The 25,180-nt window shown below is 39.5% G+C and overlaps 1 protein-coding gene across 2 annotated transcripts in view; it reads left to right on the forward strand.

Moving 5' to 3' along the window:
- CHP1 (calcineurin like EF-hand protein 1) overlaps positions 1-24,189 on the forward strand; it is a 36,798-nt gene extending 12,609 nt beyond the window's left edge. For both annotated transcript variants that reach the window (XM_055537432.1, XM_055537431.1), the window contains 5 exons: positions 5,050-5,130; positions 9,034-9,161; positions 16,552-16,613; positions 21,951-22,073; positions 22,221-24,189. In XM_055537432.1, coding sequence (XP_055393407.1) covers positions 5,050-5,130; positions 9,034-9,161; positions 16,552-16,613; positions 21,951-22,073; positions 22,221-22,274 — 448 coding nt within the window. In that variant the 3' untranslated portion in view covers positions 22,275-24,189. The remainder of the gene's footprint in view (positions 1-5,049; positions 5,131-9,033; positions 9,162-16,551; positions 16,614-21,950; positions 22,074-22,220) is intronic.
- The last annotated feature ends 991 nt before the right edge of the window (positions 24,190-25,180 follow it).

The following is a 25,180-nucleotide window of genomic DNA, read 5'->3' on the forward strand; positions in this document are numbered from 1 at the left end:
ATCCTCAGATTGATATTTCATATACTATAACTTCACAAATCTTACTTTCTTCAGGTGTCATTATTTTGAGTGAAATATTTCTATCTCTGCCATTGAAATTGGTCTTTGAAAAGGCAACTGGGTCTTACAAGGTGCCCTGAAATGGTCCTTTGTAGGTCAGGTCAAGGTGGGAGCCTGGTCATTATCTGAATACAAAGAAGGCTTCTTTTGTTTAAATATCCTTGAAAAAGTGAAAGTGACCTTTGAAAAGGCAACTGGATCCGTAAGATGCCCTGAAATGGTCCTTTGTAGGACGGGTCAAGGTGAGAGCCTGGCCATTTTCTGAATACAAAGAAGATATCTTTTGTTTAAATATTCTTGGTACTGATCTAATCTATGGGGTTAGATGTCAGGATAATGACTACCCTTTGGGTTGGGGAGCAGATAGACACAAAGGGAGCATGAAGGAAGGAAGGACGGACAATATTTGGGTTCTGATTGTGATTGATTCCTTGATTTGGGTGCTGGTTATAATCTGCACTGGTGAAGCATCATCGTACTGAATGCTTGTGATTTGTACTCTTCCCTGTATGTATGTTACACCTCATTAAAGGTTTACTTTAAAAATATCCTGTGCATTGAGCAAGTTTAACATTGGATCTTCATCAGATACTTTCTCTGATGTAATACCATGATGAAAAATATTCCTGGGTATTAAGGCATGCAGGTTAAATTGACTCTAGGGAGCAGTACAGACCAGTTAAACTCTGCAAGGAAGTTATTACTGAAACTACTAGTTGGCTGTGTTGTTATATATCACTTTTAAAAAGATTACCTGTAATTTTTAAGAGATTGTGTCCTAAGTGGTAGCGATTTATCTGCTTAAAAACTGAGTGCCTTTGAGATTCATTTTCTTGTTTGACTTTATCCAGAGGATAGATGATTTCAATATCCTGGATAAGCTCTTGCTTTGTACGGAATGCTCTCAGTCATTCCATAATGGAGTTTCACAGATGAGAACCATGATGCCAATCTAATTCTCATTTTTTTATTACAGTAGGTAATCTTTTTTTTTTTTTACTCTCTTGAAAGCTTCAAATATATCTTCCTGATGTTCTGAAATTTCACAAAATTGTGTCTTTTTGTGGGTTATTTTTCATTATTCATTGCTTGGTATCAGGTGAACTTTCTCAATCTAAAAATATGTCCTTTGGGTGGAAAGTTTTCTTCCGTTATTTGTTTATTTCCTCCCTTTCTTCTTTCTTATTGATTTTTATGCCTTTTCTATTAGTTGGCTATTGGACCATCATGACTCAGTTTTCTCATGTTTTCTGACTGATTTTTTTCCTTTGCTTTCTGGAAGATATCCTCAAATTTATTTTATAGATCTTTTGATGAACTTGGCTACAATCACATTTTTAATTTCCAAGAAATTTTTTTGTTCTCTGACCTCCGCTCTATCATAGTAGCTTATATTTGTTTTATAGATGCCAAAACTTATCAAATGTCTATTGGGTTACTTATTAGAATATTTCAAACTCTCTTTTGTTCCCTGAATTATCATTACATCTATTCATCTTGGGGCTTCCCAGGTACTCAGTGGTAAAGAATCTGCCTGCCAATGCAGGAGACGCATGTTCAATCCTGGGATGGGGAGGATCCCCTGGAGGAGGAAATGGCAACCCACTCCAGTATTCTTGCCTAGAAAATCTCATAGACAGAGGAGCCTGGCAGGCTACAGTCCATGGAGTTGCAAAGAGTCAAACACAACTGAGCATACACGCATGCTTTTCATCTTGATCTTACTCTTTTATGTTATTGATTTTTCCAAAAGGCTGGTGAGCCTTAATTGTCCATTCCTATTTATGAAAAAGCCTGGATGGGGTAATGTAGAAAATGGGCATAGGTTTGTTTGTGGTTGGTTTCTCACAGGGCTTTCCCTAGATGGAAGGACTGACAACAAGCCTTCTATACTCTGAGCAGGACCAGTAAGTTGGCAGACCTTACTTTAGGGCATGTGGTTAGGGAGCAAGGGGACAGATTTGCAGTTCTCTTCCCCCAATGAAAGGACTGTGGTCCTGGGGAGCCAGCCTCCCGTACTTGGCCAAAACCCTGCCCAGGTGGCTCTTCCAGTTTCTTTCCGTAGCAGCTCCCCATTTTTATCCTGGGGACAAATGATTTTATGTTCCTGGGATGGGTGCTGGCAGCAGTGGGCAGCTGGCCCATTCTTTAAAAGTTCTGGTAATTAATTTCCCTGAATGCTGTTAATACTTCCCTCGCCTGGCAATTCTGAGTGTGGTGCCTTGCTGAGGCTGCAGGGCAGAATGGCTATCAACTCTTCTACTTTGACTTATCACTACATTTGTGTCTGTTTTCTAACTTCCAGAATTTGTCAGAATTCCTTGTCTACTAACATACTCCTCCCACCCTGATTGTTTATGTCATGGCTGTATTCCCATGTGTAAAATTTTACTGACATTTCAGAGGGGTTTAGAGAATAAGAGGAGGTAAATGTGTGTGTGATCACTTTCTCAACCAGAAGTCAGATGCAGCTTTGCAAATAAGTGACTGGCCCTAGAATACTAAAATAAGTAGCAAAGACTGGATTTAGAACTTTGGCACTTTATATGAAAAATTCTATTATAAAACAGAAAACCAGGATCGTTTTTATCAAGAACAGTCAACAATAATAAACTGTATATTGTTTAATAGTTTATAAACTGTTTCTTAATACTCTTATTTTTGTATTGATATTTTCAACTGTATTTCCCTTGATCTTAAAGACGTCATTGTATATACAATCTAAATTCTAAGAGTAGAGTTAAAAAATGTCAAAAGACAAGGTTTAGAACTTTACTGATGTTGGAAATCCATGACTAGATTCCTCATGGAGACTGACGGAGTTAGGCTAGATTGTGAACTCACCACTTGACACTAGACCTGGTATTTTAAACTGTGTCTTTTTGCAGCTAAAATTACTTAAGCTTGTTAGACAATTACTTAAGCTTGCCGTCTATGGGGTCGCACAGAGTCGGACACGACTGAAGCGACTTAGTAGCAGCAGCAGCAGTTAGACATTAAACTGAGGTATGTGGCCTTGCAATTCACATTAGCCTTAATCTTCTTTTAGAAGGAAGTAGTTATTGTTTCTTAACCACTGTCAAACAAGAGGAGCTTACATTGTGTTGATAATGTGGACTTTGTATTACAGAACATATTATGTAATAAGAGCTTAGTACATTTTGTTGAATTATATAATCACACCCTCCATAATTTTCTTTAATAATTTTAAGCAACCCAGTTATCTTATGAATGTCTTCTTCTAGTTCATTTATTGATGTAAAAATTATTACTCTAAATGATGGAAGATTAGAATCCAGAGTTATTATACCAGAGCTTTGCGCTTAGTCCCCTAGGTCATTTCTTACCTTTGTCGCCACCGGATGTGGTGGTGTTTAATTACTTAATTAAGCACCCTGTAAATGTTAAACCACAAGAGGATCAGAGAGAGAGAGCTGAAGGCACCTGGGTAAAATATGAACATTTTGTTAGCATCTTGTACAGAGAAGGTAGAGGAATGTTTTCTCTCTTCTGTTAGTAAATGTCTTGAAAGCAGGAGTCATCTTTTTGAGTTTAGATACTTTGTACCCCCTTCTTATCTGGAAATTATTGCAAACCTACAGAAAAGTTACAAAAATAATGCAAAGAACTTCATATAACCAGTACCCAGATTTACTGCTTGTTAACACTTTGCCACATACTTTAGTGTGTATTCCCTATAACTAGGAGATTCTCATAGCAAAATCAAGAAATTTAGCACTTTCTATGCATTATATAAAATTCTGTGTTCTATATGGCCCATATTCCACATTGATCTATTGACTCAGTAATGTCCTTCACAAGTTGTTTTTTTTTCCCTAGTCTAGGATCATGCATTGAGTTCTGTTGTATGTCTCTTTAGTCAGTTCTCTTTGATCTCAAACAAGCCTCTGCCTTTCTCTGTCCTTCATGACATTGATATTTTATAGATATATTGTCTCTGTTGTAGATAGCTTTATATTTCTGGCATAGGATATCAACCCAGGAATTGTTTTTTTAAGAAAATTGTTACTAAACATTTTTGGGGAGAGCACCTTTCTTTCCAAAAGTTTATTTAATATGGGAAAGAAGTGTAGGTTTTTTAGGAAAAAGAGCATATGTTTTGACTTACAGTTGTTATTTAGTCACAGACTTAGTTTTAAATTGCAGTTCTTCCACTTTTTACCTTTGTAGCACTGGACAGGTTACTTTGTGTCACTGACTCACAACTTCCTCAGCTCTGAAAGGGTACAGATTAAGTGTTGACATGAAAAAATGAGATAAAGTGTATTGACAGAGTAGCACATGATGTGTATAGGGTGAATGGAAATTAACAATATTCACTTTAACAGACTTTAAGTTGTAGAGGATGACAGCTCTTGCCATGTTCAAGGGTTAAATACTTCTCTAGCTCTAGTCTGTAGAAGGCACTGGAGAAAAGTCCAGTCAGAGCAAGGACGCATGGAATCATTTATCACATTTTGTTCTGTACTGAGAACGCTTTACCGTCTGAACCACCAGGGAAGTCCAAGATGTAAATATCATCTAAGAATTCCTTGCATTTCTTAAGTGCTGTGTATCTTCTTACCAAGGGTACGGAGGCCCCTCTGAATTTTTTCTCCCATGTTCCAGCTCTTTGGTGTTTGATACTTCGCAGTTGCTGTTCATTCTACAAACTTAATAACTAAGTGCAAAATGGTCATGTTCAAAGAATCATTTACAAGGACAGCTTAGTATTTGCTTGTTACTGACATAACCTGTGTGCTGAATTCATTGGAATGTGACATAGTCAAATCTGGCTTCTTCCACTCCTGAGCTGGTGCAAGAAACACTTGGCAGCTATTAAAGTGCTATTCTTTGCAGTTATTTGGTATAATTTGCCACAGAAGTAAATTCCAGGAGGTAATATTCTTGCTCGGTTGTACTCTTGCATGACAGAAGGAGTTCATGCAAGGGCCAATGGTCTCTAACCCAAGGTGATTCTCTTGGCAGCCGGGAAGACTTTCAGCGGATTCCAGAACTTGCCATCAACCCACTGGGGGACCGGATCATCAACGCCTTCTTTCCAGAGGGGTGAGTCCTTGCAGGTGCTGGACCTCCTTTTGGAGTCTAATCTGGAGTATTGATATTGGTTGGGTCATCTCAGACCATTATCTTCCTCCTATTGGACATTCCTAACTCAATCATATCTACAATATCTCTACCGTCTCCCTGTTTTAAACTTCAAATAGGTATGTTAGCCCATTTTCACAGTTCTGTCTTTAATCTCTCTTTATCTTTGATGTAAAACTAAACATTTAAAAAACTATAGAGATAATTTCAAATTTATAGAAAAGTTGCAGAATTTGTAAATAGTATGACAAACACTTTTATGTCTTTTATCCAGATGCATCTGTTGTTGGTATTGTTAATATTTTGCCTCATTTGTGAGTGCTCTCTGTCTCAGTCCTAGCCAATAAAAACATCATTCGAGCCACATGCATAGTTACTACAAACTTTCTAGTAGTCACATTTTAAAAAGTAAAAATAAACAAGTTAAATTAATTTTGGATAAACAAGCGAAATTAACTTTGGCAATATATATTTTATTTAACCCCGATATATCCAAAATGTGTAAATCAGTATTTTAAAATTATTGTACTATATATTCTTTTTCATAAGACGTCTGGCATCTACTGTATAATTTATACTTAACCATACCTATCAAGTGCTGCTGCTGCTAAGTCGCTTCAGTCGTGTCCGACTCAGTGCGACCCCATAGACGGCAGCCCACCAGGCTCTCCCGTCCCTGGGATTCTCCAGGCAACAACACTGAGTGGGTTGCCATTTCCTTCTCCAATGCATGAAAGTGAAAATGAAAGTGAAGTTGCTCAGTCGTGTCAAGTGCTATAATAATATAAAATATGTTTCTTCCAGCTTTATTGAAATGTGACTGACATGTAACATTGTATAAGTTTAAGGTGTACAACATAATGATTTTATATATGTTTATATTGAAAAATGATAGCCATAATAATATTAATGAACACATTCATCATCACATATAGTTATTTTTCTTGTGATAAGAACTTTTAAGATCTCTCAGCAGCTTTCAAAGATACAATTCAGTGTTGTTATCTATAATCACTATATTCACCCCCAGAATATATTTATCTTATAAATAGAACTTGATACCTTTTGACCACCTTCATCCACTTCCCCTATAGTCTACTTTATTCTAATATATTATTGATATTCCAGTTTTCTCAGTTTATCCAACAATCTCCTTCCTCCACTATAGGATCCAATCTGGCTCAGTTGTTGTCATATATTCTTAGCCTCCTTTAATCCAGAACATTTCTTTTCTGACACTGGCTAAGGATATAGTTCCCCTACCACACACACACTTTCTCAAACAGATTTAGGTTTGTGTAATTAAAACTGGGCGTTTGATATGCTTCACTTAACCTAATATACTGTCTTCAAAGTACTGAGTTAATATTTACTGAATCGATTAGGTACCTTTTGCTGAATAAAGCTTATCATATAATCTTGTTTTAAGTAACAATCTCTTGAACAATCTCTTCCTGGTTCCTTGTGACTTGTTTATATGACCCAGAGGACTTTTAAAATGTTACATGGTTGCCACTTCTTAAAGTGTCAGTGAAAACACTCAGGTAAAGTAAGTGGAGAGGAAATTGTAGAACTCTGAATTGAAAGCAAAGGAATTTGCAAGTTGAGAAGTTGGTCCCTCAGTAAACTTAAGTGACAGAGAAGACTAGCAGCCAGTTCCTGTGAAGACAGCACTCAGTGAGCCCGAGACCTCTCTTTCCAGGTTCATGTTGACCATGAATGATTGTCTGTTCTTCCTCATTTTCTCATTTTTTGTCTGCCTGAAATGCCCTGTTTGTTTCAGTTGTGGTTTTAGTGCTGAATTCTTGTCTTTTTTAAACTTCTTTTGTTTAGCCCTTGCAGAGAATTGAACTGTGTCCAGGGATGACTTTCACTGCTGTGTTTTGTTTCCAAACCTTTTGCAGTGCAAAGTAAACCCTGTAGAGTCATTTTGCCAACCATTTTTTTCCAGTGTTCCCTGGTCACATTGATCGTTTGAAAAAGCAGCTGTGGAAAGCTGTTTTGTAAAGGCCAGGCCGCCTTTGTTGTGACTGTGGTGGTGCCTGTCGTCTTCCTAATTGATCTCTTGTTAAGGACACAGTGAGTGCGGACGCACTCGAGGTGTATGAGGAGGCTGAGGATGACGCTGAGCTACACTGCTAGGCAAGCCCCCCTCTGCTTCTTGCTCTGTCACAAATAGGTATTTGACTTCTAGGTCGTATGCAGGTTCAATTTGGTTTTGTTTTTTTAATTTTATTTATTTATTTTTCACTGCACTGAGTCTTTGTTGCTGTACTTGGTCTTTCTCTAGTTGTGGCAAACGGGGCCTAGTCTTTAGTTGTGGCACAGGGGCTTCTCACTGTGGTGATTTCTTTTGTTGTGGAGCGTGGGCTCTAGGGCTTAAGAACCTCAGTAATTGCAGAGCATGGGCTCTGAAGTGTGGGCTAAGTTGCCCTGTGGCATGTGGCATCTTCCTGGGATTGAACCTGTGTCCCCTGCATTGGCAGGTGGTTTCTTAAGCACTGGATCACCAGGAAAGTCTCTCAGTTTGTTTTTTTTTTTTTAATAGAATGAGATTTAAAAGTAGGACATTGGTATTTAGTTTCCTTTTTCTCAGAGACACTATGTCAGTGATATATATTTACCTATTTGTTCTGGCATATGACTCCAGTCTTATTACACATTCCATGATTCCTCAACTCTTACTCACATTTTTTAGAGGTAATGAAAGGTCATTCTTTTGAGTACAGAGGGTTCATGACCTAGCATTTGAACTCTACCTTTAGAAGGTCTCTGATCTGTATGTCTGCTCGCGCTTGAGACCCGATATACAACATTTATTCAATGGGGACAAACAAAGACTAGGATTTATTTTTAGGTAGCCACAGGAACCAGGCAATCTGTTCTCTCCATAACTGCCTTAGATAAATAACTATTCACATGGAACATTCTTTTTCAATATTAAAAAGCATTCTTTATTCATTCAAGTTTTAGAATTGTTTCTTATAAGGTTACTGATTAACTGTGGCACAATAAAAAGATTTTCTCTAATCTACAGTACCCAAAAAGCTTTATACATAAAGAGGTCTTTCAAAGCATTATGAGGAAAATATCTATCCAACTATGAGGGAATAATAAAATCATGATACAGCCACACAATTATGCAGATGGTTAAAATGTTTTGAAGTTTTTATATTGGTTAGAGACATGCCTAAAAATTTTTAAAAAGCAAGCTACAAAATTACATATGCAGTATGTTCACAATTCTCCAAAAAGCACAGAAAAATTACTGGAAGATATATTAACAATGATTCTAACTGGTAGAACTAGAAGTGGTATTTTTCTACTTTTTATCAAATTTTCAAAATGTACTTATTCTGTGACTAAATAAACTTTATTTCAAAAGCAGTTGTTGCATAATATGCCTTAACTTTAAAATATCACTAGGTATATGTGACTGCAGGGAAGATATGCGAGGTGGATAGGGAGACATTTGGATGAAATGGCTAACTTGCTGTTTACTTCAGAGCCTGAAGCAGTGAGTTCAAGTGTTGGCTTGTCTGATAGCACAGCCCAGCTGCTACTTATAGTCCTCTTTGGGAAAAAAAATATAAGTAAATTTAATAGGTAACTGACTCTGGTAAGTCCTGTTACCTTTCTAAGTCTGGTTAATCATTTATAAAGTAAGAATAATAATACCTACCTCAAAGGGTTGTGGCAAGACTTAGCTGAACATATTTTATGAACTCTAAAGTACCATGCATATGGAAAGAGACTTCATTAAATGGACCTTCAGGCCCCTCTAGCTATAACTATTAATATATTAAATTAATAAGAAATAATCACCTTGATTGACATGTTCTTTTTGTTATCTTTCTTGATCAGCGAGGACCAGGTGAACTTCCGAGGATTCATGAGAACCTTGGCTCATTTCCGACCCATTGAGGATAATGAAAAGAGCAAAGATGTGAATGGACCAGAACCACTCAACAGCCGAAGCAACAAACTGCACTGTAAGGAGATAGTCTTCTGGCTTAAAGTATTTGCTTTTCATTTCTTACAAATCATTTATTTATTCATTCATTTACTAAGGAATCATTTATTCGAACACAGTGGTTAAGAGCTCAGACCCTGGAGCTAACCTGGCTGGATTTGAATCCCAGCACTGCCACTTTTTGGCCCTGTGACTTTGGGCAGGTTACTTCATATCTTTGGGCTGCAGTTTCCTTTTCTGTAGAATGGGGTATTAAGAGGTTTCACACAGGAAGGTTGTAAAGATTTGATGACAGATCTTCATCTTCATCAAGTGCTAGAGTGACAGCAGTGAAAAAGATCCAGCCCACCTTAAAATTTGACAGATGTTGGGATGTCACTTAAGAGGGGTGGACAGCCAGCTTAGTGAAAGATTTCATTTTTCTTCCCGTGCCTCTCACCTCCTTTCTTTGGATACTTCTTAGATTTCCCTCTGTCCTTTGTTGGTTTGTGTAGGATATTGCCTAATCCCTTATAATACTTCTCCAAGAAATTAAAATTGATTTCTCTTTTCATTTAACACAAGTTGAAGTTGAAATTGTATTGAATTGATTTTGCCCAAGCTTCTGTTATTGGGGTGCCCACCAAATTTTTACTAGATGTTTTAAAGAAAAATTAAAAGGCTTTATAACATTGAAACAAATATGGATAAACTATAGAATATAATGTTAAATTTACATACATTTGAAAGATGGTACATGAAACTTAAAGTTTTAATTTGTAGCCCTTGGCCCATATCCCAGATCTCCCTTGCCATAGGAGTATGAGTTCACTCCTCCTCTATTTCAGGTAGAGTTTGAGAAGTACTGAAATAAATATTGTTGTATAAGACAAGAAAGGTTTTTGAACCCAAATAATAAACCACTGCTCTTCTTCACTACAAAATCATATACCTTAGTGAACAGCAAAAAACTTGAATATAAACAAAATTGAATATAGAAGAAAACAGAATTCTGATGAATTGTTCTCCAATTTATTGGATACTCGATGTTTATTAGTGAATTTCCCTTTCTTCTTTCAAGACTAAGTACTGTTTGAAACAAAGCCCTGTGTCTTAATGTTTTTTGAGGTTTAGTGTATATTTAGTACAAATTTGCCTGATGCTGGCATTAGTGTAGGAGATTATTTTCTTATTCAGTGTTGTCAGACCAGGAGTTGATCAATAATTGAAAAAGTTGGCTTTAGCATGGGATCATAGAAAAGGATACATGGCTTAACATTTTAATTTACCTTAAAATATTTAAAAACAGATTCATTGGCCAACCTTTGGATGTAGGACCAAGAGTTGTTTTGGTTTGTTTTTTTTAGAATTATTTATTTCTTTTTATTTATTTAGTTTTTAATTGGAGGATAATTGGTTTACAATGTTTTATTGATTTCTGCCATACAACAATGCAAATCAATCTTAAGTATATATTGTTTTGTTTTAATAAAGTTCTGTTGATGGGAGTTGTGTGACATTTTTTGCACAGAACCTATCTGTAATGTATGGTCTAAGGTTTCTGGTTGCAGTTTCTTTTCAGTGGAAAGAGAACTTAAGGGTACTCAGAAAGCATTCTGAGAATAGAATTTTCCAGGTGTTTACATTTCTTCCTTCATCTTTTACGTTTGTCCTGCCACACTTTTCACAACAATGTTTTGTTTTTTTTTTGCTCTCTTCAGTGACTTGATTTTGAGCCTTTCAAAAGCTGTCAAACTAATTTTCATTTAAAAAATAGCTTTCTCTTCACATGTTTCATTTCCTATTAAGTTATACAGCTTTATGAAAAGTACAGATAGCACAATTCTAGGATAGTTGACACACCTGACTCTTGGTAAGAACCACCTCAGCAGGTGGAGTAGACACTCCAGAGTCGCCCATTGGCTGCAAGCGTGCTGTGTGCTGTCAGCTGGAACGATTGCAGAGGGGAGGGGAGTGTCTGTGGATCAGTGAGTTGGTTAAGGAGAAAACAGTTAAGAGACATTCTGTGCTCTACAAAACTATGCTTGCTTTTCTAATCCAGGATGAGAGGAGGCTCTAAAGGTTATCAGATGTAATACCGACCCGTTACCTGAATTCTCATTACGCGTGGGCTCTACCTTTTTCAAGTCATGAATTACCTTAGCAGTCTGGTGAATACTATCAATCTCATCTCAGAATGTTTGTGAAAGTATAAAATGAAACACATACAATTATAAAGAAAACCAATTATATTGAAATACAATTAACAAAATGTTAAAACAACTTTGTGATGCAGTGATACTTCCTTATTCTATGCTAAATAATAGGATGTGATTTGGAGCCTTTGGCTATAGAGCAGCTCTGTATCTTGATTGTGGTGGTGGTTACATGAAACTACATAGGTGATAGAATTGCATAGAACTACACACACGTGCACATGTACACATGGTGAAGCCTGGATAAACTCTGGGTTGTACCACTGTCGGTTTCCTGGTTTTGATGGTATGTTATAGTTATGCAGGATGTTACCTGTAGAGAACCTGGAGTGAAAGGTATATGTAGAGGCTCAGAGAGATATTTGTACATCCACATTTGTGGTGGCGTTATTCATAAGAGCTAAAATGAGAAAGCATCCCGTATTCATCAGTGAATGAATGGATAAGCAAATTCATTAATTCACATTGACCCTAAAGAAAATACTCCAAGTAGCATTAGTGGATATGGTAGTGTCCACTAATTAGTATCCACTAATAGTATTAGTGTATCAGCTAGGATACCTTCAGCTGAGTCAGCTGACTTCAACAGTATGCTATGCTATGCCATGCTAAGTCACTTCAGTCGTGTCCGACTCTGTGCGACCCCATAGACGGCAGCCACCAGGCTCCCCCGTCCCTGGGATTCTCCAGGCAAGAACACTGGAGTGGGTCTTCAACAGTAAGGAGCTGTATTATGCTCTCAGAGTTGTGCTTTGTAAGTGAAGTAGGGCACGTGACAGGGTTGATTGCGTTGTCAAGGACCCAAGTTTTTCCTGCTGCTCTGCTCTGCCATCCTCAGCATCTGCTTCATCCAAAGTGTGGCTCCTCATGGACACATGATGGCTTTAGTGGCATTTAGGCTATGTGCTTCCCTGTCCATATCTGACAGTGGGGAGACAGCGACAGACAGGATGCCCCCTAAGCCGTGGATGAGCTTCTGTTAGGGAGGGAGAAGTCCAGAGTGCCACAGAAATGGCAGAGTTTAGGGTGAGGTAGAATAACAAGTGCAAGTTATGCATAGTTTTTACCATTACTTTAGTCTTGGCTTTCAGATCAACTTTTACATAAAGCTGAACATGAATTAGAATTCGGTTTAGGATCACATTCATGTAAGGAGACCTGTGAAACCAAAGCTATAGGAGGAGTCCTTGATGTCTGCTTCTCTGTCTATATATTGGTTTTTCTAAATTTACCACAGAGCTGTGGAAGCAGCAAGAAGGTGCTTCTTATTATAGACTGAAGAGAACAGCTGAACATCATATACCTAGCAACACATTTGCTACTAAGGCAATTTTGTTTACAGTCCATCTTCCTCAGAGAATAGTCTCTTCAGGAACTCTGAGAGCATGCTTTGTCCTATCTGTTTTTCATGCCACAGTGAAAGAATGTCAAGGACAATGAACAAGGCTGAGCTATACCTATGTAGGCACAGGCCCACGCACACATAGTACTGCTGTTCTGTCTGTCTCCAGGAAAGGTTCCTTATTATTTTCTTCAGGTCACTGAGGTTATAATGTCTTACGTGGAAGGTACAACCCATCTTAGAATGCTCCAGAGCATGGTAAGCAAGGGAGGGGTCGATAAGCTTCCGTTTTGGTATTCTATTTGTCCTCCGAAGTTGTTTTTTATAACACATAATGAGTAATGCGGGAAATGAGTCTGCATGAAGACATTTTATTTGGATGATGAAGAGTATTGGTGAAGTGGAGTTTGGGAGAGCAGCCAAAAAGAAACTGAGCAGCATTATTCACAATGGCTAAAAGGTCAGAGCAATCCAGGTGTCCGTCAGCAAATGATAGATACATCAGCAAATGATGGATACAGTCTGACTCTGACTCAGCAGAGCCAGTCTTAACCACTGTGCTCTGTTGCTCTGATGTCAACATCAGGAGCTCAGAGGAGGGATCCAAGCTGGAGATGCCCATTCGGGAGCCATCAGCATTAGATGGCATGTAAAGCCCTGAGGCTAGAGGTGAGAAACTACACTTCTGGAGACAGGAGAGTCCCAAGTCACAGACCAAGAATGGGGGAAAGGGACAGGGACAGAGGAAAGAGAGAAGCTAACAAAATTGCTCAGTCATTTGGCATTTGACCGTTAGTTATCTCAGGGAAAATGCTGGTTCTACTGGTTCAGGACCAGAGCTGATTGACGGGAATACAAATCAGTTAAGAAATTACTGTTAACTGCAGTTTTTTCTAGAAGATTGTATCACATGATCTCTCTAGTTACCCCTCTGCTGCTGTCTAGTCTGTTCAAGCTGCTTTAACAGAGTACCATAGACTAGGTGACCTAAGCAGACATTTGTCCCAGTTCTGGAGACTGGACTCAGATTAGGTTGCCAACACGGTCGGGTTCTTGGTGAGGGCCCCTCTTCTGGTTCACAGTCTTCTTGCTGTCTTCTCACATGAGGAGGGAGGTGGAGACAGAAAGAGAGAGGGATAAAGAGATCTCCTGTCTCCTATTTTTATAAGGGTATTAATCTCATCATGAGGGCCCCACCCTCATGAGCCAGTCTAACCCTAATTACTTCCCAAAGGTTCTACATTCTAATAACATCACCTTGGGGTTAATGGTTCCAACACAAGAATTTGAAACATTCAGTCCATGGCAACTAGGTTTCAAAAATTAGCTTTTCAGGTTTCTCTAAATACTTGGTCAGAAAGAAATGTGTTTATTCCAGTACCCAATTAAGAAATTCAGAAGCGTATTTATGGGTTATATAGCAAGCAGATTTCTATCCCTAAATCACCCTAAACATTCCTTAGTAAATAACACATTTTATGGTATTTTAGAATGATAACAGCATATGCAGAAGAGAGAGGGTGTGTGTATGTGTTTAAATTTGTATTCCATATTGAACTATAGTTGATTTACAATGTTGTGTTAGTTTCAGGTGTATGGCAGAGTGATACAGTTATGCGTGTACGTTACATTTGTTCTTTTTCAAGTTGGTAATACTGTATTAAACACGCATTCATTGTGGAACCCTTATGATCCTGTCCCTTCCCTGGGAGTCAGAAACTTCCTAATCATATAAATCTCAAATTTGGTAAACATAGTTACTCAACTAACCAACTCAAAGAAAACTGACGAACATCAGGGAAAGTCTCTCCTGTTTACTCCCCCTTTGAGAATTTTAATATGTACCTTACAAAAAGTAAATTGGATTTTTCTAAAATTTTTACTTGGACTTTCAGTGGACTCACCACCCTTCTCCCTCTTTTTTTTTTCTTTTGGTGGAGGCAAGGGGTGATGTTTAAACTTGTAGATATTCATCCATGTTTTCATGCCTTTGCTCTCAGTGTTAGCTTTTCCTGGAATCCATCCTTTATCAGATTTCTGTTTATTTTTCAATACCTTGTTCAAATGTTACTTGAACCAGAAAGACACATCTGCAGTGTGCTGTGTTCCCTGGTATTTCGTATGTATGATAGCATTTAGAATGTATTAAAGTGCATAGTGTGTGTTGTTCTCTACTGGATTGTGAATTCCAAGGACCAGATCTAAATCTGTGTATCCTGATAACTATAAAGCAACGGATATGGACCTTATAGTATTTTCAGTAACTTCAGTACCTTTTGGTTTTCAGTACTGAAAACCAAAAATCTTAGCAGCATACTTGAAGTGATTGAAAGCCTCGAAAGTACAACATTCAGCTGTTGTATGGTAGTCACGTCCTCAGTGTGATGTCTCACAGTGCCTATAAAATCATCCAGTGTTACCACACTATTCCCTTGGTGGCCCTTTAGGAACATGACACTGTCTGAGTGATTTCTGCTGTTCTGAATTCTCTGTCTCAAATACCCTAGTTTCTAAAAGATCTATCTATTATGTTAAAGAGAAAGAACCATGAAGAGGCCAGGACACCACCAAATGCTTGGTCTTTCTGTTGGAGATAAGTGCTTTACCTTTAGAACTCCCAAGAGGATAATGTCAAGTCTTATTTGAGGCAAAATGAAGACTGTAGCCTGGGACACAGCATTTCAGATAGCTCTGAGAAACTGCTCCAGAAAGGCAGCGGGGAAAACCAGTATATATGTGATTTGGGTGAAGGAGCAGTACTTGCAATCAGGCACATATATTTTGCAGAAAGTTTCTGCTAGTCTTGTGAAGGTTAATGCTCGTCATGAGGAGCAGACATCACCATGAAGGATTTCAGTGCTTTTCTACATATGAGAAGATGCAAGAATTGGTCTCATAAAATCGGCTCCTGAAAATATATATCTGAAGACCTGTCCTTCCAGTTTTTCCCAGAGCACAGAGTACCTCATTTCTGCTCTCCACCCTGAACTCCTTTCACAGGGTGTTGAAAATCAGCGGCTGCAGAAGCACATGATTTAATCTTGTAGAGGTAGATGGCAAGTGCCAATTTGTAGTTGACAATTATTTGAAATTTTACATGAGTTTGCCGAAGTGGTCATTTTTCCACAGTAATACATCCTGTAGTCTGCTGTTTGGTGCCTGTATGGCTCCTCTGTTGACTCTCCCTGACGGTGGTGCACAGAAGACTTGATGGGCTTGTGTAGAGACAGCCTAACTGACAGAATCTCTGATGGGATTTGGGTTTTTGTGTGTGGGGAGGAGGCGGGGGAAGGTGGGCAGGGTTAACATTCTAAGTTAAGAAAAAGGACATTCAACTTATTAGGTTTTTTGATTTGTCCAATGAAAGGCTGTGTTTCATCCATGCTAAGATGCCATCATTTATGAGATGCATCCCAATTCCTTAAAGTGTCTAAAAATCAGTTACAGGGTCTTTAAATCTCTAAGGGCAGTTGCTCTTGGAAAAACTATTAATTCATTGTCAGTTTTCTGCCTGGTGTCCTTTATAAACTTGGTTCCTTGAATTGCTGCTGCTGCTGCTGCTACTAAGTTGCTTCAGTCGTGTCCGACTCTGTGTGACCCCATAGACGGCAGCCCACCAGGCTCCTCCGTCCCTGGGATTCTCCAGGCAAGAACACTGGAGTGGGTTGCCATTTCCTTCTCCAATGCATGAAAGTGAAAAGTGAAAGTGAAGTCGCTCAGTTGTGTCTGACTCTTAGCGACCCCATGGACTGCAGTCTACCAGGCTCCTCCGTCCATGGGATTTTCCAGGCAAGAGTACTGGAGTGGGTTGCCATTGCCTTCTCTGCAAAACATTATTGAATTTCCACTAAATTCTTGTTTTTTCCTACCAGTTGCTTTTCGACTGTATGACTTGGATAAAGATGACAAGATCTCCCGTGATGAGCTGTTACAGGTTTGTGGGACAATTCCAATGCACATGGCTAGCTTGTGTTTGGGCCCTGCTGACTTAGTGATGTGGACAGGAATTGTTCTTTCCTTCAGTAAGCCTTTATTTAACACCTGCTGTATGCAGCGTCCTGTCCTGAATATATAGGATAAAGCAGAACAGATGACCTGGGGAAACTTGAAATGGCTCCATTGAGTTCTCACAGATGTTGCCACTGTTTAAAAGCTAAGCGCCGAAGAATTGATGGTTTTGAACTGTGGTGTTGGAGAAGACTCTTGAGAGTCCCTTGGACTGCAAGGAGATCAACCAGTCCATTCTAAAGGAGATCAGTCCTGGGTGTTCATTGGAAGGACTGATGTGGAAGCTGAAACTCCTGTATTTTGGCCACCTGATGTGAAGAGATGACTCATTTGAAAAGACCCTGATGCTGGGAATGATTGGGGGCAGGAGGAGAAGGGCACAACAGAGGATGAGATGGTTGGATGGCATCACCGACTCGATGGACATGGGTTTGGGAGGACTCCAGGAGTTGGTGATGGACAGGGAGGCCTGGCGTGCTGTGGTTCATGGGGTTGCAAAGAGTCGGACACGACTGAGTGACTGAACTGAACTGAAATATCTTTTAAGTGCAGGCTGGCACTAAAATATGTGAGATGGTTTAGATCAGATAGTTCATTTATTGTCAAATCAGCTTACTGGTAATTCTGATGACAGTTAGGTAAATGCAGCTCTTTCGTATGTCCTTATGTAAAGGCCTGATGTAAATAAGAGTCAAGGAACTGCTGCTGCGACCGTGTCCACGGAGCCATGGTTCACTGTTCTTTGTTGCTCCCAATAGACGATTCCCTGTCCTAATGGCAACGACTAGCGTTTCATTCTGTTAGTGTTGCCCTTCTCTGTCCCTGCTCCCCGTTTCCTAAACACAAGTTTAGGAGGAGAGAAAATTCTGCTGCTGCTAAGTCGCTTCAGTCGTGTCCGACTCTGTGCGACCCCATAGACGGCAGCCCACCAGGCTCCCCTGTCCCTGGGATTTTCAAGGCAAGAACACTGGAGTGGGTTGCCATTTCCTTCTCCAATGCATAAGAGTGAAAAGTGAAAGTGAAGTCGCTCAGTCGTGTCCGACTCTCAGCGACCCCATGGACTGTAGCCCACCAGGCTCTTCCATCCATGGGATTTTCCAGGCAAGAGTACTGGAGTGGGATGCCATTGCCTTCTCTGGAGAAAATTCTACTTTTTCCTTTTTTTAATATTTATGAATTATGGGACTTCCCTGGAGGTCCAGAGGTTAAGACTTCGCCTTCCAGTGCAGGGGGTGCTGGCTTGATCTCTGGTCAGGGAGCTAAGATACTACATGCTTTGTGGCCAAAAAACCAAAACATAAAACACAAGCTAGATTGTAATAAATTCAATTAAGATTTTTTAAATGGTCCACATCAAACAAAAAAACTTCAAAAAATTTTATGTATCTTTATGATCCTAGGGAGCTAACACATTCAGGAATTTCCATGGGGAGATTTCTCTATTTCAAGATAAAACTAAAAAGTAAAGTGCTTTCTAGTCACCTTGAGGTGAGTCTGAACTCATTGCTTTGAGAAATCTTCTCAGTTGACATTAAGGACCAACCCAGGGTATTCCTATTAATACATTTCTGTGTCATAGTAAAAACCAAAACAGTCTGCAGGTCAATGATTGTGTCCTTTGGTTTTGAATTGGGGTTTGAATCTTATTTTTTTGTAAGAAGATTTCACTTTATTTAAAACTGCTACATATGGGCTTCTGAGTTCTGAAGAGAAAAATAGAGGCAGTCACTCTATAGTTCCAAGTTTTTATCCTCTGGTCCAGATCTAGCTGCCAGAAAGATCTATTTTGGAATGGAAGGTTGGTTTTTCCTTTTTTCCTATTATTAAGATAAAAGAGGCTGCGGCAGGGTATGAGGAGGAGATCATGTGGCCAGAGTGCCAGTCAGTGACTAAAGTGTTCTCAGGCCTGAAATGACTTTGGAACAAATGTGCTTATGGATTATTGAGGTGTCAGAGGACTAATGTTATCCTAGCAAGAAGAGAATTTGAACATTTTACCAAAGTTTACAAAATTTACTTTTCTAAACTCTGCCATTTCTAAAACATTTGATAATATGAAGTTCTTAATTACTCGGTGGATATTAAAAAATTTTTTTGTTGTTTGTTGTAAGAAAAGTCTGACTGTTCATATTTTCCTAGTTTGATTTTTATGAAAAGTTCTGACTGGACTTTTAAGGGTGATGGCTATGTTTATTATCTTGATTGGGAGGATGATTTCACAAGTATGTGTACATGTGTCAGAACTTATCAGGTTGTACATTTTAAATGTGTACAGTTTACTGCATACCAGTTATACTTCAATAAAGATAGTTGCTATACTCATTTTGAGAGTAGCATAACTTGGACATGAAAATATTGTAAAGACTATAATAAGAAAATTACAGTGCAATCCCTTTTACTCACATGGATATATAAATCCGAAACAAAATATTAACACATCAAATCCAGCAGTATATAAAAGGAATACTATATTGTAGCAAAGGTGGCTTTATACCAGGATTTTGAAGTTGGTATAAAAGTAGAAAACCTACCAGTAGTATTTCTCCATGTTAACAGATTAAAGAAGAAAAATCTAATGTTCTTTTTCATAGAATTTTTATAAAATTCATCATCCAGTCATGATTTTTTATGGTAGGAATATTGACTTTACATACTTTTTGTAATTTTTAAATTTTTATTGGAGTGTAGTTGATTTACAGTGTGATGTTAATTTCTGCTGTACAGCAAAGTGAATCAGTTATATGCGTATGTCCTCTCTTTTTTAGATTCTTTTCCTATATAGGTCATTACAGATTTTAGTAGGGTTCCCTGAGCTATACAGTAGGTTCTTATTTGTTATCTATTTTATATAGAGTAGCATGTATATGTCAATCCCAACCTCCCAATTTTTTCCTCTCTTTCCCCCAACCCCAATTCATGATTTTTTTATAAGTCTTAAAACAGAGAGAAGGGAGCTTTCTTAAATTAATAAAAAATATATACAGAAAACCTCATCACTCATTTTAAAAACAGTAATAATAAAAGTTCTATTCGCTAATAAACTTCTGACTGGAACTGAAAGTGACACTGTGGAGAGGTGGAAAGGGCACTGGCCAGGTGTGGAGGCTGGGTAGACAGCTTGGGCCACTGGCTGCTGGGACCCCTGTCCGGGCACCTCTGGACCTGTCTGTCCTCACTGAAAGACTAGGTGAGTGGTTTTTACTACACCCCCACTGCTATACCCACCCCACTGTACACATATAGCACACACACAGTTCAGTTCTATAATTCTAAAAACACTTCAGAGAATAATTGGACTGGGACCTGAAGAAACTGCTGTTTCAAGATGGATTTGTCTAGTTGGCCACACACAGTCACTGCGTGCATGCTTAGTTGCTAAGTCCTGTCTGACTCTTTATGACCCCATGGACTGTAGCCTGCCAGGCGTTTCTGTCCTTGGGATTTCTCAGGCAGAAATACTGGAATGGGTTGCCATTTCCTCCAGGGGATCTTCCTGACCTAGGGATTGAACCCATATCTCCTGCATTGGCAGGTGGCATGTTTACCATTGAGCCACCTGGGAATCCCAATCACAAGGAAGATGACAAATGGCTTGGCCAGTTAAAGTTTTTGCTAGCATTGCCTCTTTTTATTTATCCTTTAATTTGTATATATTTCTCCCCAAATGTACAACTTCCAATTTTCAAGAATTGATTTGGGGATCAGGGTGTATTGATACAAATCAGTATTTCAGTTTTTTTTTTTTTCCCCCCAGAATATCCCATAACATACTTTTAAAAATCAATTTTAATAGATTGGGGAAGGGTATAAAGGAATAGGGCAAAGGGAGTCCCGTGAACAGCTAGCTGAGAAAATCTTTCTTTCCTAGGGGAAAGCTCAGCTCTTACCTGTTGAAGACAGAGGTGGTGGACTAGGGCAATGCAAGGCATCATAAAAGCACCCTGTCCCCCATTTCATGTTGTTTTAAAAGTCATGTTATTAAGAGTTGTTTGTTTCATTTAAGGTAGCAATTTTCAATGTATATTCACACCCTAAAAATGTTAGCAGAATAAGTGGGGAGCTGGCGGTTTTTTTGGTACATTTGGGAATAAATTTGGTGAAAGTGTTTTTTAATTCTATCAGAGTTCTCACAGCCCTTTAACTATGCTTGTCATTTTTCTAAAAGAAAGGATTTAGTATTTAACCCTCCAAGAATCTTTATGTTCCTTGCCATACTTTAGGAATAGCTGAGCTAATGTACTGCCAAAGCAAACTGTATTCTGGTAAAATTCCAGAAAGTCTTACCAAACTGAATTAAACCTACAAGTGACTAGTTTGCCTCATGCAACAAGAAAGCCTGGGAATATATTGTCCAGGTTCGTACAGTACCTAAATGATGTCCAGGAACCAGGCTGCTTCTTACTGTGGCATGCACAGTACATTTGACTTTCACCTAATGGTCCCAGGATAACTGTTGTTCGGCATCATGTCTACATCCCGGGCAGGAAGAATGGAGAAGACCAAAATGCAAAGGACTCTCCCTGAAGTGAAGATCTGCCTTCCTATTGAATAACTTTGCCAAAGAGTTCTGCTCATATTATTGTCTAAAATGGCCTAGATGAGAAGATCTATGTTGAGGCTTTTTGGCTGTTAAATTCAGTTCAGTTCAGTTCATTCGCTCAGTCGTGTCCGACTCTTTGCACCCCATGAATCGAAGCACACCAGGCCTCCCTGTCCACCAACTCCCGGAGTTCACTCAAACTCATGTCTATCGAGTTAGTGATGCCATCCTGCCATCTCATCCTCTGTTGTCCCTTTCTCCTCCTCCCCCCAATCCCTCCCAGCATCAGGGTCTTTTCCACTGAGTCAGCTCTTTGCATGAGGTGGCCAAAGTATTGGAGTTTCAGCTTCAGCATCAGTCCTTCCAATGAATACCCAGGACTGATCTCCTTTAAGATGCACTGGTTGGATCTCATTGCAGTCCAAGGGACTCTCAAGAGTCTTCTCCAACACCACAGTTCAAAAGCATCAATTCTTCAGCGCTCAGCTTTCTTCACAATCCAACTCTCACATCCATACATGAAGGACATCAAAGGAAGAGAGGGTGGGGGTGGCTTTTTATTTTTTTAATTTAATTTTATTTTAATTTACTTATTTATTTTATTTAATAAATAAAATTTATTATAATTTTATTAAATTTATTATTAAATTTAAATTTAAAATTTCGTAGGAGAGTCCACGTGACCCCTAAGTCTCTCGTAATTCCTGGCTCTCGGTCCTGCAGGTGCTACGCATGATGGTCGGAGTGAATATCTCAGATGAGCAGCTGGGCAGCATTGCAGACAGGACCATCCAGGAGGCTGATCAGGATGGGGACAGCGCCATTTCTTTCACAGAATTTGTTAAGGTTAGTCACTTACCTCTTCGCTTGAAGAACTTAAATCCTACTATGCAGGAGAGAGGGAGAAAAACATTAGAGAAGAGCTTGACACAGCATCTCCTGTTGTAACCTTCGTAACTGTAGCTGGGTGTTGTTTTTTTTTTTTTTAAACAGGTTTTGGAGAAGGTGGACGTAGAACAGAAAATGAGCATCCGATTTCTTCACTAAAGGACTGAGACCAAACTATTCCTTGCTTTCTAGTATTTAAGAACTGGAACTTGAAAGCCCTCCTATCCACCAGCCCCACCTCCACCCCATCATTCCCCTTCTCCCAAAGTACTACTGCTGTTGCATGACAACCCCAAATATGTTCCGTCAACGCAAACCTGCCTTTGGTGTATAAATAGGGCATTACAGAATGGTACACCCAGTCTAATTCTGTTCAGTGTTGTTCGCCGGATATCTCCATTTCTAAATGTCACCTTCCCTTGTTCTGCTGCTGAATGCCACACGTCCATCCAGTCTGAGAAGGTGAGAGGGACTCAACCCAAGAACCAGCCAGCGAAGCTCTTTGACTGGATGTGAACCGTAGCCAGGCTGCCTTCCCACCAGCTTGGCTTTGGCATGCTCCTTCATCCTTTTTTATATGTCCTTTGCTTCCACTTCTCTTTTGCCCAACCTACCACTCTCTTAGTCTTTCAGTATCCCTGGTTTTTATTAAGCTTCCATCCTCCCTGTTCTACCTGGCATCCCCAGTTACGCCTGTTAAATATATTTCAGACTTGGCAGTATAGTTCAGTGGTCTGGCAGTTTTTAATCTACCTTTACTCTTAAATGGGTATCGGGGATGTTGCCTCCCCAGGAGCTTTTCAGTAACCAACAATTCACTCAGAAGAATGTCTTGACCATCTCTTGGTCCCCTCTGCTCTGTCACCAAAGGGCTGTTGGTTAGAGATGCTCTTGAAAGACAAGAGAGATAAGAGGTGTAGAGCCAAGTCTTCTAGGTGGCTTGCCCAGGTCACTCTACCTCTGGCCTCTGATTCTCAACACACATACCTACATGGCTGCTCTTGTTAGTACAGTGTTGATTCTCTGGAAATTAGCCGTATGCCTGCAGCTTGCTTCGTCTGAGGATAATGTCACCACCAGAATGGCTGCTCTGACCATTTTCTTGGTGTCTTTCTCATGGCTTTTTGAACAAGGAGGCTGGGCACCCTAAAAATATTCCCACCTCTACAGCATGGTTTATGCCTTGGTGTGATGTGCCCTGGAATACTTTTAACTTCACATTTCTAAGTAGAAAGATAAGTGCCTAACTTATCCCAGTCCGTAAGATTTAAAAACTGTCCTCAGTGTCTTGAAGTTTTGCACAAAATTCTCTCTGAATTTTACACCTGGCACAAGTTAATGCTGGACACCATAGTCAGCTCTTAATACAGGTCCAAAATACTGAATGTATTGTATCATTAGCTGCCTGGTTACATTGACTTCCTAGCTCCTCTCGTACACTACTGCTAATCCCTTAGGAATGAGAGCTCTGGCATTGGTGACACAACCTAAAGTGGCATTACAGGCCTTTGCTTGAACCAGAGCAACTCCTCTGCCCCAAGGAAGCTTAGTATAGATGTCACTGAAGCAGGCTGTGGTCATCCTAAGATCTGTCCTTATGCATCTCTTCATCCATATATCTGTCCTTGGCTGATTCTCTCTGACTCATTGCTTGCTTGCTTCTTTCCTTGCTTTGGGAGGCTATCCAAGATGTATCCACACTACTTTAGGAAGGGAATTGCTTTAAAAAAAAAACAAAACTGCAAAGGGTTTGGGAAGAGTGCTTAAGAAAGGGTAGCCAGGCTGGATGACTCAAGTATAAATGAGAGAGGATTTCATAGAGAAGTATCAGTGTGACTTTGTGATCAAGTGATGTAATATAGGAATTTTATAAAAGGGAAGAACTGTCCAACACTGGTCTATTAGTGAGGTACTTCAGAGGCTCCTTGACCTGCATATTTAAAGTTCCTAAGATGATGGCTTTTTCCTCCTTTTGGCTGTGTAGCAAACTTTTAATCCACAGTTGTGCCTTATTGTTCCATTAAAATTGTATTCTTCGATCCATCAATAAATACTTGTGGTTAAAACAAAACAACATGGTTGATTTTTGTCCTCATGTTTTAAAAGAATTTTTCATGACTCAGTCCCTGTCTTCAAGTTTGAAATCATGTGCCTTCTTTACTTGGCTTTATGTCTGTGCTATCAAATGCATTTATTTGAACATAATTGAGCATGACGTGAGATTCTGTCAGGATTTATATCTGCTGCTGCCTGGACATACAAGGCCGAAGTGTTCGTCTAGTGGCCAGCACTGAATGCCTCAGCATGACTGACAGCCTCAGCCACTTCCTACTCTCTCCAGGTTGGATTCCATTTCTGTTCTTGAACCCCTGACTTCTTAAATGTATAAGAGGTCTAAAATGGGATATCTGTCTATTGCTTGTTATTAATTTGTCCACAGTCTCAGTGACATAGTGTGCCCAGCTATTCAGTTCAGTTCAGTCGCTCAGTCATGTCCGACTCTTTGCGACCCCATGAACCGCAGCACACCAGGCCTCCCTGTCCATCACCAACTCCCGGAGTCCACCCAAGCCCATGTCCATCGAGTCGGTGATGCCATCCAATCATCTCATCCTCTGTTGTGCCTTTCTCCTCCTGCCCCCAATCCCTCCCAGCATCAGAGTCTTTTCCAATTAGTCATTTCTTTGCATCAGGTGGCCAGAGTACCGGAGTTTCAGCTTCAACATCAATCCTTCCAATGAACACCCAGGACTGATCTCCTTTAGGATGGACTGGTTAAATATCCTTACAGTCCAAGGGACTCTCAAGAGTCTTCTCCAACACCACAGTTCAAAAGCATCAATTCTTTGGCGCTCAGCCTTCTTCACAGTTCAACTCTCACATCCATACATGACCATAGGAAAAACCATAGCCTTGACTAGACGAACCTTTGTTGGCAAAGTAATGTCTCTGCTTTTCAATATGCTATCTAGGTTGGTCATAACTTTCCTTCCAAGGACTAAGCGTCTTTTAATTTCATGGCTGCAATCACCATCTGAAGTGATTTTGGAGCCCAGAAAAATAAA

Source organism: Bubalus kerabau, chromosome 10 (genome assembly GCF_029407905.1).
Source record: "Bubalus kerabau isolate K-KA32 ecotype Philippines breed swamp buffalo chromosome 10, PCC_UOA_SB_1v2, whole genome shotgun sequence".
NCBI classification, from domain to species: Eukaryota; Metazoa; Chordata; class Mammalia; order Artiodactyla; family Bovidae; genus Bubalus; species Bubalus kerabau.